The sequence below is a fragment of the Fringilla coelebs genome (genome assembly GCF_963513975.1).
Source record: "Fringilla coelebs genome assembly, chromosome: 15".
NCBI lineage: Eukaryota > Metazoa > Chordata > Aves > Passeriformes > Fringillidae > Fringilla > Fringilla coelebs.
The window spans coordinates 16,902,427-16,920,760 of NC_140041.1; the positions used below are offsets into that span (position 1 = coordinate 16,902,427).

At 46.6% G+C, this 18,334-nt stretch overlaps 1 protein-coding gene across 1 annotated transcript in view; it reads right to left on the minus strand.

Annotated features, from left to right (window-relative positions):
- The window catches only part of ERGIC1 (endoplasmic reticulum-golgi intermediate compartment 1), a 55,583-nt gene extending 38,391 nt beyond the window's left edge, over nucleotides 1-17,192 (minus strand). The window contains exon 1 of the mRNA XM_084215513.1: nucleotides 17,089-17,192. Within this exon, the coding sequence (XP_084071639.1) occupies nucleotides 17,089-17,108 (20 nt within the window). The 5' untranslated portion in view covers nucleotides 17,109-17,192. The remainder of the gene's footprint in view (nucleotides 1-17,088) is intronic.
- Between the last annotated feature and the right edge of the window lie 1,142 nt (nucleotides 17,193-18,334).

Below are 18,334 nucleotides of genomic sequence, written 5' to 3' on the forward strand. Positions count from 1 at the left end.
GGGCTGCACCTGCCGGCTGACAGGGCACACACACCCTGTGCCACCCTGAGCACCACAGGCAGAGCCTGGCAATCATCTTTCACGACCAGGAGGAACCAGGGTGTAGATTTACAACTGCTCAGTGAACTCCCTTAACCTGCAGCTCACGCTGCTTTAGGAAAGGAGACATCATTTCACACTCCCACAGCAGGCACATGGGCATTTTCCACTGCACCTTGTTTATATTTAGCTTTTGGCAAGTTTCTTCCTCCCCTCAGAAAGGCGACACTTGTAAGGCGAAGTTGTATCTTTGAGTTGATCAATTAACATCGTGGAAACAACAAACTTGCTGCTAGGAAAGTTGTTCCTCCAGGTCATCCCTGTTCTCATAAAGGGAAGGCTGGGCCTTGCAATTCCAGAATTTGAGGCTAAAGATAGAATTAGGCTGTCATCAGTACAACAAAGGAATTTCCTGACACATCTACAGTGTCTTTTCTTTCAATGGAGAGCAGGGTTGCAAACAAAGAAACAAAAAAAGCCTGTTTTGCAATGTCAGAGGTTTGCAGGAACCAACATCCATAACTAGCATAAGGGAATGCTACAATGGTTTTTTATCAATCCAAGAGTTGAAAGGACACGGCAAAAAAACTCTCTCACCTTCCTGGTGGGAATGTCAACAAACTGGTAAAGCAGCATCACAGAGATGAGCAGGGTCATTCCCAACCAGGTTCAAGCAGAGAATTCACAAATCTTCACGTGATTGAGGCAGGTCTGGGGCAGAACTCCAGCCCTCTGATGGACAGGAGTGCCACAGTCCTCTTGGAAAGAGAGAGGTGAGATCTAGGTGGTGACCTCAAAGGAGCCAAACAAAAGGGTGGCACGTTTCAAGTGCCAGCAAGTGTCAGAAGGATTTCAAAAGCTGCACCTACACTAATGTGGGTTCTTGCTTCAGACAGAAGTGTATCATAGATCCACACAGTGGTTTGGGCTGGAAGGGAGCTGAAAGAGCATCTCATTCCAAATCCTGCCATGGGCAGGGACATCTCCCACTATCCCAGCTGGAAACCTGGCCTTGGGCACTTTCAGGGATCCAGAGGCAGCCCCAGCTGCTCTGGGGGCACCCTGTGCCAGGGCCTGCCCACCCTCACAGTAATTTTTTTTCCTAATATCCACTCTAACCCTACTGTCTGTCAATTTGAAGCCATTCCCCCCTGTCCTGTTACCCCAGGCTCCTGTAAAATCTCTCTCCATTTTTCCTAGAGCTCCTTCAGGCACTGGGAGACCACAATTGTGTCACCCCAAAGCTTCTCCCCTCCAGGGGAACAATCCCAGCTCTCCCAGCCTTTCCTCCCATCCTGGTGCCTCCTCTGGGCTCTCTCCAGCAGCTCCAGGTCCTTGCTGGGCTGGGGCAGCTCTGCAGGTGGGGTCTCACCCGAGCTGTCACTGCCAGGGCTGGGTGAGTGGCAGGGAGGGCACAGGACCCAAACACTGCAGTTTTTTTCTAGAGCTGATGCTTCAGCTGCCTCCCCAGAGCAGAGGATGAGCTCACTCCCTCAGCAGGAGCTGCCTGCCAGGGCTTTATGTACACTTGAACAGTTTCAAGTTTGGGCCCGAAATATTTCAGGAAGTGAAGTAATAAATACATTATTTCACTGAAGATTTCCACACTTCCAAACAGAAGAATCCTCTCTGACATCTCTGGAATCTGAAAAGAGCTTTTTCAACAACTCTGTAAGACGCTGTTAAGTTTTTCATGAACAAGAAGCAAAGAATGTGAGGCAACAAAAAAACCCCAACAACTTTTAAGTAAAACTAACTAGACAATGGTTAAATTCAAACGTCCTGTAGCAAAGGGAAACTGACATCCAAAGGAGCTCATATCAGAGAAGGAAAAACACTAATTCCTCTATTGTAGGTACTTCAGCCCATCCTGAAAGTCAGAGGCTGTGAGCATTCACTACAACAAATTACATTTTTGATGCCAAAGATGATTAAGAAAAAATAAAAACCCAACCAGGATCATGGCTGACATTCCACTTTTAGCAGGTCAGTGGTGGTGTAAATACACCATTGTCATCTTGGCTCAGCAGAAAGGGTCCATGGCTGTGATTCACCCAGAAGAATGTGGGTGTTGAAACAACACTTGGTTCTCCACCTCCCATGTTCACCAGCTTGGAGAAGTGACATCTATTTTTCAGCAGATACCATATTTGGAGCTGAGGTCACTAATTCCTGGTGACATTACTCACTCTCAGTAACGAGTCCAGTGTGGAGTGAACAACTACCCTAATTTCATTACACATCAGGAGCTTTGAGATCTCTGAATAAATGACACAGCCTGGTGCTGCTGAACCAATTTGTTTCACTAACAAAAAACTTGAAGTGACTTCCAGGGACAACACATTTTCCAGCAGAAACAGAATTCATTACGAAGTTAATCAAACACCTGGCAATTCTACAGCAGAAGTGACTGAACTACACAAAGGGGGAATTATAAAATAATTCAAAAAGTCAACTTTGAGGGTGTGGAGTCTCTCTCACTGGGGATATTCCAGAACTGTCTGGATGTAAATGGCTGGACCAGTGACCCACTGTGGTCCCTTCCAACCTGACCCATCTTGGTGATTCTGAAACAAGGGGTTTAGGGTCAGTAGAAATGCCATCCCTGATTGTTTCCTTCTTGGTAAGAAACATGACTTCCCTGAGAAAGGGATGGGCTGCAGGCTGAAAAAGAGAAAGGCAAGACTACTATAACACATAGACATGGGGTGAAAATATAGAATAATACACTTTTCCAGGCTGAGATGGCTTCCTGATCAACAAAAACCCTCACTCAAGGGCTCCAGCTGAGAAGAGCACAAAGAAGCAAAGAAATAACAACCCTCTGTCTTCAGCCCTGCAGTGGGAGGCTGATTTGGGCAGGACCACTCAGATTGCTGTGGAGATCCCTCTTCTCACACAGAATTTATGTATCTGCAGTACAATTAATTCACTCCCAAGGCAGGAGGCAGGAATGAGTCTGTCTTTTCACAGCCCCTTTGAAAACACAGCTGTCGCACCAAAACCACTCTCCTTTTTTTGCTCTAAACCTTGCACAGGAGCTAACACTGCATCTTTAAGGAATTTTCTCTGCTCTCTGAAGTGAAAGAAGGCTAAGTTGGCCTTTGAGAAGCTTTTTCACGCCAGAACTGTTTCCTTGCCACTGCACAGGGAATACAAGAGGGTTAAAGCAGTTACCAAACCTTGTTTACCCTTTACTTGTTTGCTGCCCCTCCCCATTGATCAGCAAGGAGCTGCACACTGCAGATAAACTCCAGTGAAATATTGCTGCAGGTTTTCCCCATTTGTCAAGTCCTGCTTGCAGAGGGGACCAGAGCACGGCTGCAAACCTCAAATCTCAAGGAGCCAAGAAGGCATGAGGTCACTATTTCTCCACACACACCAATTCCTGACTAAACAAAGAGCTTGCCTGTTCTTTACAAAGTCCACTCATTACATACTCACCAGTAAACCCAGTTACAACGTGGAAGAGAGAGTTTCTACTGTTACACACTGTACTTGTCATGTTCAAGAAATGACACACAGGCAGCCCATGCAGACATTAAGTTTTAAAAAACTCAGTCTTGGAAAAAAAAAGGGTGCTTTTTGTCAAAAGAAGATAAAGTACCTTATTTGTTACAGTGGTTTTCTTCTTCAGGTGGACAGAAAAACTGCTGAACTGTGCATTTCTGGGAATATTCATTCAAAACAACAATCCCAGATGGCTTTTGGCAAAAAAAAAAACACCAAAAAAAACTACAGCACTGTGGAAGATAGAGAGAGAGCAAGGCAGGTGCCAAACACAGCCCTGGACAGTTCAGCCTATGCCAGCTTACATTTGGTTTTTGATAAGAGTCACTTTGAGGCAGGTCTGTCTGATAACAGGCTTGAAAACATCCACTGCCTTTTCTTTGAGAGCATCTGTCATTCAGACATTCTAAACAAATTCATTTCTAGGCCACATCCCTCAGAATTACACAAGCCTCTCTAATTACTTCATGTAGATATCAGTGAATCCAGCCAACTACAATTTCTATTGAAGTGCCTTTAAAGAGGCCAATCATCCCCAACCCTGAGGATTAGTTTTCCCTGGAAACAAGGACATAACCTTGGGATTTGTCACTCAAAACACTTCTGTTCTTCCTCTTACCATTTCCTATCTGCTTCATTGAACTGTTTTGTTGTTTTACTGAGCAGAGATGGTTGGTTCCATCCTCTTTATTTGGGTTCCCCACAGGACCTACAGACCTGGTGCAGAGACAGCCAGCTCTTCCCACAAGATTTGTATAACTGGGTCTATTTTGAAGCTTGATTTCACGACAGAAGAGCTGCAGTGGCAATTCAGGAAACCAAAGCAGGTGTGAAGCAAGAAGAGAATGAGAAACCTCAGCCCCACTAGAGGAAACACATCTGAGTGCACCTGAAGTGAGCTGGAACAATGGTTCTGGAGAGTCTCCCCCCATCCCACCACACAGCTTTGTTTCCTCATATTCCTGCTGCTCTCACCTCTGGAAGACCCTTTCCTAGAGACAGCAGAAGTTTATGGACTATGATTCATTCAGTAGCTGCTACTATTAAGGCTCTTAGCAGAGACAGCAATTACAGCTGAGAATCCACTTTGCATAAAGCACTCCATCATTTTGAAGGAGGACATGGGAGGCAGAGAGAAACTCAGTGGTGGTAAATATAACTTGGATGAAGTCCATCTGACATTCAAAGATGACTGTGCACAAACAGACTCCATCTTCTCTCTCCAGGAACACTTCAGAGGAGGCTGGTGTTACAAAGGGGAGATCAGAGTTCAACCACCCTGTCTCAGCAGCTTCCCTTCTCCCCTTCCCCAAATCAATGCAGCTTGGAGGCAGAAGGGGAGTTAAAAACCCAGGCCATGTTGGTTATTCTCCGTGTGAATTCATGGTACACAAAGGAAGCCCTGCCTGCTGTCAGAGCAGGATCATTCAGGCTGGAGACACGAATGGAACCGCCCTGCCTTTAATCCCCAGTGGTATTTCTAGAGAAACCTTCCCAGCAGAGGCATGCTGCTGAGTGACAAGGAGCATTTCTATCTGTGTGCTCTGCTGGCTTCTCAGGCAGCTTCTCTGCTCATCTCAGCAAAGCCCTGAAATTTAGAAGCGCCCAAGAGGATACCTGGCTCCCTGCAGCTCGGGCACGGTGGGGTCTGTGATCAGCCCCTGAACAGCCAGGGATGGCATTCCCCATCCTCTCCCCAGCACCCAACACATAAATATGAAGGAACCCAGATCCTCAGGCTGCAGCTCCTAGGTCAGGAACGGGCACTGGGAGCTCCTGGGACCAGCGGAGGCTGCAGAGCTGAGCAAGGGCTGGAGCACTCAGTACCCAGGGAAGGCTGAGGGAGTTCAGCCTGGAGAGGAGCCCCAGCTGAGAGAGGGGGCAGCCCTGGGTGTCCGTGTGTCCCCCTGTCTGTCCGTGTGTCCCCCCATGTGTCCCAGTGTCCCCCCGTCTGCCCCGGTGTGCAGAGCTCAGCGCAGGCCCAGCCATGCCCAGGCCCAGCCATGGCCCCAGAGCCAGGGCAGGGCCTGAGCCCAGCAATTCCCTGTCCTGGGCAGTGCCAGCCCTGGGCAGAGCCCAGAGGGGCTGTGGGGCTCACTGCAGAGCAGGCTGGACACGCTGCTGTGCCCTGAGCTGGGGATGGCCCTGCTGGAGCAGGGGGGTGGCACCAGGGACCCTCCGGGGGCCCCTCCAGCCTGAGCCATCTTGTGAAACTGCTGCCCCCAACTTGATCTCTTGATCAAAAAAAACCCAAACAAATGGATGGCACTAGAAAAAAATAGGACAGACTAAGATGGCACAGAGAATACTCCAGGGTTACTAAAAACCCCAGATTTTAAATAAAAATCCAATCTCTTAGCTAAGAGCTTCCAAGCTGTTTAACAGACAGAACTGTTGCTCTGTTTCCTTGGGTCACTGCTCCCAAGCAATGACTTTGGGACAATTCATCCCTGCTTTGTCAACAAAGCTGCTGGGCACCAGGAGCCCAGGCACACCAGCTGAGGAGCACAAGCCATCAGGTGGTTTTTAAGCCCTTCAGAGGCCATCTAGTGCTAAATAACACCAAGCAGGCTTAGACACAGTCCCACTCCACCAAAGGCAGGCAGGTGCTTCTCTCAGAACACACTTTTCTGGCTTCATTCCCTCCTACAAAGCACATCAGACACTCGTGGTAAGATCTTGAAAAGCAAAGCTGTTACTTCTGTAAAATGGATAAATCTAAAGCCACCAATTTAGCTTTCAACGTGACAGCTCAAGCTGAGGGGAAATACAGAGGTAGAACAAACAGCACAGCTGTGTCAGGTTTGCACACAAGGCACTCTTTTGATTAGCAAAATACCATTTACTTAAAAAGTAAAATCCCAGACGCCTGTCTGAAGTAGCTGGGGGGAGTTTTACAGCTCACACTTGTTGAAACCATCCCTAGAACTCCTGTGCCCAGGACCAGAGACAAAAAGATTAACCTCTTTACTTGTTAAATAGATTTTATTCAGCAGTGTAACAGCTAGGGTGTGCAGAGATGGCCTGAAAGATCACTTACCCCATTCCCAAGGACAGAATATGTGAAATAAAACAGCAAAGATGGCCCTGGAGAACAGCTGGGATCTGGGAGACACAGAAGGCATGAGCAGGACACAACTCCCCTCTGCTTAGTGACCCTCAGGGGCTGGGCATCACCAGGGGAGGAGAGGAATAAAAAGAAGCCTGGCAAGGGACACAGACTGCTCAGCAATGCCCTGGGCTGGATTATGCTCCCCAGGTGCTTGAGAGTTGCTACAGGAAAAAAAAAGTCAGATGTGACCAGCATTTTAGAGCAGACTGTGAGCTAGGAAAGGATGGGCTTTAATTGGGGAAGCATCAAGAAAAGCCTGTCCTTTTAAAGCAAAGCCTCTCTTACTTGACACTAAAAAAGTGGTGAGTTCCAACACCCTCTGCATTTTCAGTTCCTGAGCTCCTTGCTGTACATGCGCTGGAAAAAAATCTCCAATTTTGCTCAACAAACCCAGCAAAGAAAAGAAAAATTTCCACACACAGTAAACTCGATCTAAAACACGTGAAGAAGTAGAGCTGCCTTATTCCTACACCTTACTCTACAAGTGTATAGAAAGCCCATCAATTTTTCTATTTTCATTGAGCCCAAGATTTAATTCTGAAATCCTTTCTCTAGCTGTTTTTCTTCCCACCCAAAGGCAAGTGCATGTTCTGACAACTCTACAAGAACACTTCGCTCCTACAACCCAGCACAGACAATAAAATCAATCACTCTTCTCCCAGTCCAACCAAGTAGGTGCAATGTGTTTAAATGAATGGGAAAACAATGGCAGGAAGTCAGCAGCAGGGGCAGAAAATAGGAACTACTGACTTTTAAGCCCTTCATTCTGCTAATTCTTTGTTTAGATGACATTTCTATGTTTCCTGTCTGCTGGCAGCTGAGAACATGATGTGCAGGGAGCAGCTCAGGACAGCTCTGGCAGAGCCAGGCTGTGATCCCAGGATGAGCAGTGGGAGCCAACAGACCTGAGTTTGTTCTGTCACTGTGTAATTCCTGTTCCACTCAATTAAACCTTTCTTCTTCAGCTCGTTCATTCTGCACAGCAGCACCTGGCAACATCTGCCCACCTTCCCTCCAGCACGTGGCAATCTACAGATGGGAAAATGCAAATATCTGAAGCTAAACCAGCAAAGCAACAAGTTCTGCCTGAAGGAATGGCTGGGGTTGTGTGGGGGGACATCAGGTTGGATATTAGGAAAAGGTTCTTTGCCCAGAGGGTTGTGGGGCACTGACCAAGGCTGCCAGAGCTCCAGGAGAGTTTGGACAACACTCCCAGGGATGCACAGGATGGGATTGCTGGGGAGTCTGTGCAGGGCCAGGAGCTGGGTCAATGAGCCTTGAGGGTCCCTTCAGGCTCAGAACATTTTGTGACTCCGATTCCTTGAAGGTCTGTACAAGGAAAGCAGCAGGAAGGAGGCTTTAGGAAAACAAACTGGATGTGCTCTGCAAGAGCCCAGCTTGGTTCAGTACCGGGCTGTGCCTGGAGAGCAGTTTGTGAACAGTCCCGATGGTTTTGGGAATTGGGACACAAACTTCGAAGCATGTGCAAAGTAAGATAAGTGATCCTGCTAATCGCAGTTTAACACAGAAAATAAACACTGAATACACAAACACCAAAGCTTGGCCCTGGGTGTGAGCTGGAGATGCAAATACAGATTCAAAGCCGGACTAAGAAGCCGATACTTGTAAATACCAAGAAGTTATTAACACATTTTATAAGATTACACCCCTGTAACAGCAGATAAATTACACACCTCATTAAGCAATCGGCCAGTCCTCATTTACACACAATGGGACATTAACACACACACTGCAGAACCTGGGCTTTACTGGACAAACTCTCAAGGCTTCAGAATTACATCGGAACTGGTTAATCCTCCATTACTTTGAGCAAGCTCTGATATGAGAAGGAGCAGACAGGGAGGTGGAGGGGCTGATGGAGTTTTAAACCAGTTTATCTGGACTGCAAGCAGGTGAAAACTGCAATTTTTCAAATGCTGCATGACTGACTTCTCACTCCCAACATCACAGCAGTTTTCAAAGCAAAGAGGATTTTTTCAGACCTGCTGGCTCTCCACACTTACAAACACAGGAGTGAAATGTAGGAATACATTTCCTTGCCAGCCAGCTCCTCCCTCTTAATTCCAGTTCCAAGAACATAATGAAACCAACAGAGGAAGTGTCTGAAACAAGGAGGAGTACTGAGAACAAGAAAACAAGGTTAGGCCAGGAGGACTGTCATTAATTATATAATCCAGCCTTTGGGTAACTGGACATTTAGGGAAAGGGGCTGAGAGAACCTTGGAGGCACCGGCCTGAGCACATTATGTCATCTGGCCTGCTGGTTACTTAGCAGGTACAGGATCTGCATAGGGACAGAAAAACAAACCCATTTAATTCTAGGACAAAACACTTGCAATCCTCACAGCAGCTGCTGAAAAAAGGCACAAGAATTCATACATTCTGCTCCCACTTAGATTGATTTCAATTCTCCTTTTTCCTCCCTTCTGCCTGCTCTGTGGTTCTATTATGCTGCCCTGCAGAACACCTTTTTGTCAACCACGTGCCAAAGTCTGTGGTTTTATTCTTCCAGCACATATCAAGCTTGTTCTCTCAGGAGTATAGTCAGCAATTGTATTGCTGCAATATGCCAAAAGTGCAACTATTTTAGGTGACACTGACGGATGGAAGACAGGAAGCGGTACATCACTTTTCTTTTTCCTTCAAAATAAAATGTTAGGCTCAAACACATTCCAAAGGCAATTAGGAGGAGAAGGAAAGTATAATCTCAAACACTCAAAGGTGGAGTCTTGCCAGCAAGCATTTTATTTCCTTTTAGGCAGTGAAGCAGGTGTCAAAATGAAGGATGGAAGAGAAATGTATTTTTAATAAAGTGAGCAAAATACACTTTGCTTCATCAAAACAAGAGAAAAATGTCATGAAGGAGAAATGCTCAAGTAAGGGGACTGGTATTCAAAGGGATTCAGCCCTTTGCAGGACTGTAAGAGCCACTGTACTCCTGAGTGGGAGCAGCATTTTCTGGAGAGCAGAGAGAATGGGGAAGAGCATTAAACATATATGGCTGCTCCCCAAGCCAAGCAGATTGTTCAGATACTTGAATGCCATAAGCTGACTGAAACCTTCCTGGTCCAGAGCCTCCAACTCAGAGATTCTGGTTCCTACAGCTCCCCAGTACATCTCAGCACTTCCACTCTTCATGATCCCCTTGGTCCTGAACATTTCTCCTTTTCCCAGTGGGACACCTGCGAACTCAGGGTCCTCAACCTCCTGCCACATTGCCTTCCCACAAACAAACAAAAGTCCTGATCTGCAGCAGACACTGAACAAAGTTCAAAGCTGGACAGTGATTTCCAAGGATTTACCAACACACAACCAGAGAGCTATGGAAAAAAGAGCTGTACCATAGTCCTTCCCACAGCTCCCAGAAATCACAAAACACTAGGGCCCTGCTGCTGCCTTGCACTGCTGAACACCTTGAAACAAGATCTGGGAAGAACTATTTTAGCATCAGAAATGTGCAGGTTTTACTTGGGGAAGCTGCTTTCTGGTTTAAGTCCCAGCTGTGCTTGCTCAGCACAAAAATAAGAGACTGGTACAAAAGAGCATGAACAAATGTAACATCTGGGGAACCAAGAAAAAAAAAAGGGGAGAGAGATATGTGAAGAAAACTGCTCTATAAGGCTTCCCTCAAAAGCACACAGGCCAATTCATACCTACTGCAGAGAAAGACTTCTCCATATCAGTAAGAGAAACTCCTGTCCCATCCAAGGGATTAAAATATATTATACTTTTCCAGAATACCAGTAACTCTGCAGTGACCAGCTCAGGTTCTCCTATTTAAATTACAATCCAAGAAGACAAGAATTTCTGTACAAGCTTCTACAACTCAGTCCTGGTTTTTATTTGCATCTAAGTGTGTTACCTACAAGCAAGGACAACTCTTCTGCATTGCCTGGCTTCCAAGTCAAGCCCCTGGTTTAATACAATTTCCAAGAAATATCTGTATGGATGCCCACTAAAAAAACAACTGATACAGACTCAAGAGCTGCAACTTGCAGGTTTACCACTGTTTTTTGGTCCAGTATAACCTGTTATAATGCAGCAGCCCCATTCAGATTTCAGGGCAGATTTCACATTTCATTTAGAATGGCACAGAATCCAAGCAAGGCTCAAAGACTTCACCTTTATCAGAAAACAAGGAAACATTTCCATTACTGATGTTTTAAGGGGCACACAGTGGTCTGCAGAGAGGGACAGTTTGGAAGCCAGGTGATCTGCTTTAGGATATAATTGTTAAATAAGGACATTAAGGAATCATGACCTGAAATCCTGTCAGCAGTAATACAGGCCTGCACATTTTAACACAGTATTTTGAAGGCTCTTCTATTACATGCCAATCTTTCTGGCTTCTCCGAATTAAACTAAATAAATCTCATTTGGAAACATCCTTCAAAAAACCCAAACAGAAAAGCAAACATCCAAACATACACAATTCAGTGAGTTGCAGTGGCCAACTACATCTTGTGTGTGTGCCTGCCATGATTATTACTGAAATACTCAGACATTTCAGTAAAAAGATTTACTACTAAAATGCTCAGGCATTTCAGCATAAGGAAAATGTTGTAGATTGTGGAAAGGCTGTGGTTAATTTTTTGGCAGACTAAATTTTCCATTTCGAGAGCAGCTGGCTCTGTACAGGAATACCTAGACATCACTTCAGGGCTTGTTCTTGGACAGAAGACAAGAAAAACAGATGATTCCCCACTCTTTCCTTCATTGCAAGGCTATTCTTTCCTCACCACCTCCACCATTTAAACTACATGCCTAAAAAATACACCAGCACACTTCAAAATACAAGCTGAACGAGGTCCCCAGTTCCCAGTCCAGGCTGGTGGCATTGCTTCAGCTCTGTTTACAGTGTGATTCAGTCATTTTCACAGCAATGAACTATGATGGCATGAAGGAAGCATCTGTGTCACCAAGGACTGAACAAAGGAGGACAGTTAAAGTTCAGAAGAACAATGCAAAACTTTCCTACCAAGCCAGACCTTAATATTTCCCTACTTACTCAGGCAAAAAATCTCCACTCTGATGATATTTTGAGAGAAATTATGCACTAGGGACACTTAAAAAGAAATATTTACATACATGCACACCATGTATAATCACTTATTTGTGGCACAAACATCAATAGACTCTGTCTGTACAGCTCTGCCTGCCCATCTGACTGCTGTGACTGCAGAATAATTTCTCAGGTGCCCTCAAAGGGCTATTGTTGAGCCAAAGTTAGTCATGGCACTGCTTGGCACCCAAGTCCACGTTGGTCATTACGTAAGGTGGCAGCAATACCACTTGGAAGGGTTGTTTACCAGGGGCATTGCACAATGTGAACTGGAACAGGCTCCAGACGTGGCTGCAGGTGGGGATGGAAATGCAGCTACTGCTGAAATGAGCTCAGTTTGTCAGAGCACGCTGCCAGTAATGCCAAGGTCGTGGGGCTGGACTCCATGAGCCTTGTGGGTCCCTTCCTCTGCAGAGAATATTCTGTCATTGTGTAATTCAGTAAATCTGGAAGTACCCAAACCAGAGTTGTGCTACGGCCCCTAGACATTGATTTAGGAAGTGATGGCTACCAGCTCAATCACATGCAGGAATTAATATTTTGGACTAAATCACTGCAACCTTCCTGCTCTTAGCAAAGGGAGTGTGTTTGGGTTTAAATTAGACCTAAGAGTTGTGGTGGGGAATGGACTGACTGATGCTCACACTTGTGCCCTGGCACAGTTGTGAAATCGATTCCTGCCCAGATTAATGAGCACAAACCAGGGCGTTTTAGGTGATTTTGAGTCTACAGAGAAAAATCTTTTCCAAATTAAGCATCCCTCAGACACCTCCTCATTCACTTGTTAAGGCAAATAACTTGATTTTAGTCTTCAGGTTTCAGAAAAGAAGGAACAAAACAGTCTTTCATGGCCCCCTCGTTTTTCTTTTGCTCAGGAATCGATTTCCCAGCGGTGCCCAGTCAGAAGTGTGAGCATCAGTTTGCCATTCACCATCACAACCCTTAGGTCTAATTTAAAACTAAACAAAGTCTCTTTGCTAGGAGTAGGAAGGTTGGAGTGTGTCAGCTTTGGTTAAGACCGAACAATTTGATTTAAAAGAAAACCTTCAGGAACTAAAGCAAAGACCTGCCTGTGTCCCAAAACAATAAAAATGATCCATAGGTCTGAATCAGCACACCCACACTAAAATACCATTTATCACAGACATGCCAAAGAACAGCTGACAGTGGGAGCCTGTCATACTGTGCAGATGGAATAAGTTTTTGCCTTCTACTCTAGATCAGCATTTAAATCTAAATCCTTTTTAAACCTGGCTCCTTTCCCATGACCTCCAAAATCCGGGTATGGCACATTGTTACTTCATACAGGTTATCACATTGTGAAAAAAAAACCAAAAAAACCACACCCCAAAACCAAACAAGGAACAATAAAAAACCTTAATGAAAACATCACAATTATTAACTGTGGGAAATCAATTCTGAATTTCTCAGTTACACATAAAAATAAGGATTCACAGATATTTGCCATTCTGTGCAAAACACCTGGCCAGGGCACAACTGTGAATTACCCAGAATTAGAACAAAAACTTGATTTCAGAGTGGCCTATTTTAGTTTTGCTCAGTGTAACCAACTAAAGTGCCAAGATGGTTGAGAAGTTTCAGTATTTTACAAACCCATCAGTAACTCTTCCATGCAGATAGGCAGGTGCAAAGAAAAGCCAGCAGCATAAAGAGAATTTGCAGCAATGCTTCTCCCCATCGCATCCTCCACCACTGCAGGGAGTCACTTCATTCTCACAGCTGTAATTCTCATTTTTATTTGTGTCATTCTCAACACCTGAGCAGTTTGAAGTCCCAGCACCAGCTCAGCCTCTTGCTAATAGGATCACACAACACATGGGATCCCTCCTGGCTGGCTCACAATCACCACTCAAGATGACCCAGGCTTAGAGTTTAATCTAATTATGATTTGAACCACCCTCAGAGGCTGCAAGTGTGCAGGTGACACCAGATCCTAAAGGCTCCAAGGGGAAATACCCTTCCAGCTCCAGTGAGAGAACTCAAAATCCCCCATCAAACACATCCAAAGCTGCTTTGCTGACACAAGTTCTAAAAACCAGGAGATGGGCAAGAAGGGAAAAATCTGTCTCTGTCTTTCAGCCAAATGGGTGTTAAAAAATAGGAAAGGCCTTCTGGAAATACAAACTGATTTAGTAGTTCTGTAGGAGGGCTGGGTTCTTGTGACATGCACTGAACAGACCTGTACTGAAGGCTCCAATCTGGAAACTGAAAACTTGGTTCTGTACCAACATCACAGCAGGACTGGGGGGATTAGTCAGAATTAAATGCTTTGAAAAATGAAAAGCATTAGGTAAATACTGAGTATTATTAAAACCCTGAAGATACTTGACACAGAATAATTATTATTCATGTGAGATTACTGTGAAAATATGGGTTTATTTATGAATTAAATGAAGTTTGTATTAGGAAAGGGAACCACTGATAAGCCAAGAAAACAGAAATCCTCCAGAAAAAAAAAAAATTGTACAAAAAAGTACAAGTAACAAAGCAAGCTACTTCCATGTCAGACTGACTGATGGAGAAAACTCCCAAGAAAGATTTTTAAGCAATTTTGGTTCTTCAATCTAGCTAAGTTTAAGACAGAGCAAAGAGATTTAGTCCCATGGAAGTAAATTATTTCTTTGACTTTTAGTTGGTGAAGAACAGGGACATTTCTAGTCCTGGGCTGTTTTAATTACTTGTCATTTGTGTCTCCATCATCTCCAGATGAGGTTTGGGCAACCTATTCCTCCTAGAGCTACTTGTGTGGAAACAGCTCAAAGCCTCAACTTGCAGCTGCTCTACAATGCCCCTCTCTACACTGGTATCAACATCCTGCCACCCCAAAATACTAAAAATAAAGCTCTAAGAGAGGGGAGGATACAAAACCAGCAGAACCTTGCCTTCCCAAATGTCCTTGGCAGAGCAGCAAAGGCCAGAATTCTTTCAGATGCAATGTGAAATGTGTGGCCTCCAGAAGAACACAACACCTTTCACACATGGAATTCTGGACTCTAGAGATACGCAGGGGCATTTCTAAAATTTTCTTAACAATCCAAACCTCTAGTCACACACAGGCACGTAAAAGGCAGGGTACAAAACTGTACTTGCCAAAGGGAATATCCTGCTGAAATCTGAGAGAAAAACATTGAAATTTACATGGTGAAAATGTCATTTTCATTCAGAAACTTACTCAAGGTGGTGACCTTATTTCTCCAAGAGCCTTGTACTGCATGTTCTACAGTTGCCAGGAAGTACCTGTGTGGCTTTTTTTAAGGTGTGCATCATATTTTACCTACAAGAGTAAAATTTTCCAGCCTCAGCAGATTTTGTTCCACTGCCTACACTATGAACAAAACCCACAACAGCTAAAAAGGGCTCTAACCTTTGCAAACCTTTTGGTCCTGAACTCTGTTCATGCTTCTAAAAGAGGAAAGTGGTTTGCTGCACGTGACAATAGCTGCTCTGTACTTTGGATAGGAAATTCCTGTTATCAATGGCAGCTTTTGAAAAATTCATCCTTGCAGAAAAGCTGAAGTTCAGTGAGCTTATGTTATTTGAGAAAGAGCTTTGAAGTGTCTATTTCTAATCCTCCACTCTGAATGACAAAGAAGTTATTTGCAATTGTGAATCTTTAAAATGCAGATCTGAACTGATGTCTGTTTTTGTAACTCATTAACACAAACCCTGCAATTCAGCTTTTACTGAACATCTTTTTTCCATTCCAAAGAGAAGCACTAGTGCTGTCTCTTAAGATGATTGTGCTCTTGGTGAGCCAGTGTTTCCGTTCTGAGACCCAACAGAAATTACATTTTCAAAGACATCAGAAATAACATTTTCTTTATCTGCTATTACAAAGTGACAGCCACAACCCAGGATCTCTTATTGTTCACGTATTTTACAAGTCTGAAAATGGATGGCAATAGGATTCGCAGCTGGCAGAATGTCTCCAAAGAAGAGTTTTTCTATCAAATTTTACACAAAAGCAGAAACGAGGCTGTGGGCCCCAGATCCCACATGATCCAGCAGATGCTGTTTCCAGCTTCAGCAAGTTTTCATTCAGAAGCAACTGCCTCCATGTTCAACAATGCCCCATGGATCACACAAGATCCTGTTAGCCTGTATAAATGAGAGGCCTGGTTTAGAATTACAGTAAAAATATCATAAAACACTGCACTATCACCATTTCCCATCTCAAAGGGGTGCACATGTAGGGGTCAAAATGATCCTACATGGGAAGGACTGTGGTTAATTGCATGTTCCCAAAAATGTATGTATTTTTTATTGTACTATTAACGTTGCAGTAAAATTTGTATTAGAAAACTAATCTGTACATCCTCCCCTTGGCATCTCTGAACTTGGAAAGATGCAAATTGTTGGTTGAAGAACAGCTCAAAAAAGAAAATGAACCTGCAGTTGCTATTTTGGCTCTAGTGAAGTCAGAGAGGTCTTTTTCACTTCTGCTTTAGTACCTGACACTGCCTCCAAAGGTGCAGGGGATGAAGGAGCCACACAGAAAGGTCAATCCTACAACTTGCACCTGCTCCAAATGGCAAAGGCAGAGGTGGAGGTGTCGATGTTGGTCCCCAGCCATCAGACACGTGGCACAGCTTTGGCACACGGAGCCCAGCTGCACAGAGTGAGGCTCCCCTTAAGATGCTCTGGGAGCTCCAGCCTAAGCAGTGACCCCCTAAAGCCACTATGGGAGCCCCCCTGGGAACTCCTCGAGCTACTGTGGGAACCCCACTATAAGAAATGACCCTCTGAAGCTGCCGTGGGAACCCCACTGTAAGGAACGATGCCCTAAAGCTGCCATGGGAGCCACACCATGACCTTCCAAAGGTGCTGCAGGAGCCCCACCACAAACAGCGATCCTTCTCACAAAAAGTGAGATCCCAGACACCTGCGGGAGGAGCAGCAGCCCAGCACCTCCACCCCAACACCCGCATCCATCACCCCGCAGGTCCTGCTGCTCACTCCGTCCTGCCCAGGCAACCCAAACTGCACACACCCCCTTCGGCTGGATGGAACCGCAGGATGGAGCTGGGCACAGCCTCCCCGCTCCCCTCCCTGCTCACAGTCCGTCCATCCGTCCATCCATCCATCCATCCATCCATCCATCCATCCATCCATCCATCCATCCATCCATCATCCATCCATCCATCCATCCATCCATCCATCCATCCATCCATCCATCCATCCATCCATCCATCCATCCATCCATCCATCCACCCATCCACCCGCCCATCCCACGCGCACCCGCGGGCGGGGAGCGGCGCAGAGCGCGGGGCGGGCGCTCCCCGCGGGGCGGGCGGGCTCTGTCGCGACTCTCGGCGACACTCACCTCCTGAAGTCAAAGGGCATGGTGGTGGCGGTGGTGGTGGCGGGCGGGCTGCGGGCGCCGCCGCCCCCGGCCCCGGCTGTGGCCTCGCTGCCGGCGGCTGCAGGGCCAGGAAGTGACGGCCCCGGCCGCGGCCCCGGCGCCGCGCAGCCCCAGCCCATTGGGCGGCCGGGCCGGCCGGGGCTTCCGCCGCCGGGTTACGGAGCGGCGGCACCGCGCTCGGGGATCCGGGATCCGGGATGCGGGATCAGGGATGCGGGTGACGGATGCGGGATGCGGGATGCGGGCGGCCCCGGGACCCGCGGGGCTCCCGCAGTTTGCAGGGTCCGCTCGGCGCTCGCCGTGCTCCGCTCAGCCCCGCGGCTCTCAGAGCGCTGGCAGCACGGAATTACGGAGTCATTTCGGTTGGAAGAGAGCTCTAGGATCATCGAGTCCCAGCTGTGCCCCATCCCCACCTTGTCCCCAGCCCAGAGCACCGAGTGCCACCTCCAGCCCTTCCTGGGACACTCCAGGGATGGGGATCCTGGGCAGTTCCAGTGCCTGAGCTCCCTTTCCATAGGGAAATTCCTGCTGTGCCCACCCTGAGCCTACCCTGGCCCAGCCTGAGGCCGTTCCCTCTTGTTAGGGTAGCCCCCCCGGCTGTCCCCTCCTGTCAGGAGCTGTGCAGAGCCACAAGGGCCCCCCTGAGCCTCCTTTTCTCCAGGCTGAGCCCCCTTCCAGCTCCCTCAGCCTCTCCTGGGGCTCCAGACTGGAGTGTGGAGGTGTTTCAGGCTTTTTCAGCATCTTTTGCACTCTCAGCATCACAGGAATAACGGAGTGTGTCAGGGGCTGCACCACAGACTGTGCAGACAGGGCAAGGTCTCACACCTCCAAGTGCCCACAAGGGAAGGAAGAGCACCCACCCCTCCATCCCCGGGCTCCCTTTCAGTCTAGCTTAGATATTGGGAATAAATCCTCCCCTGGGAGGGTGGGCAGGCCCTGGCACAGGATGCCCAGAGAAGCTGTGGCTGCCCTGGATCCCTGGAAGTGTCCAAGGCCAGGTTGGAGCAGCCTGGGACAGTGGAATGTGTCCCTGCACCTGGCAAGTGGTGGCACTGGGTGAGCTTCAAGCTTCCTTCCAACCCAAACCATTCCATTCCTCTAAGGGCCAGCACAGTTCTTTCACCTGCTCTTGGAAGTCTTTTTTTTTTGTGCAATTTTACTGGAGACAAGGGATTAAAGTTAGAAAAAGCTCCCCATTCATTAGATG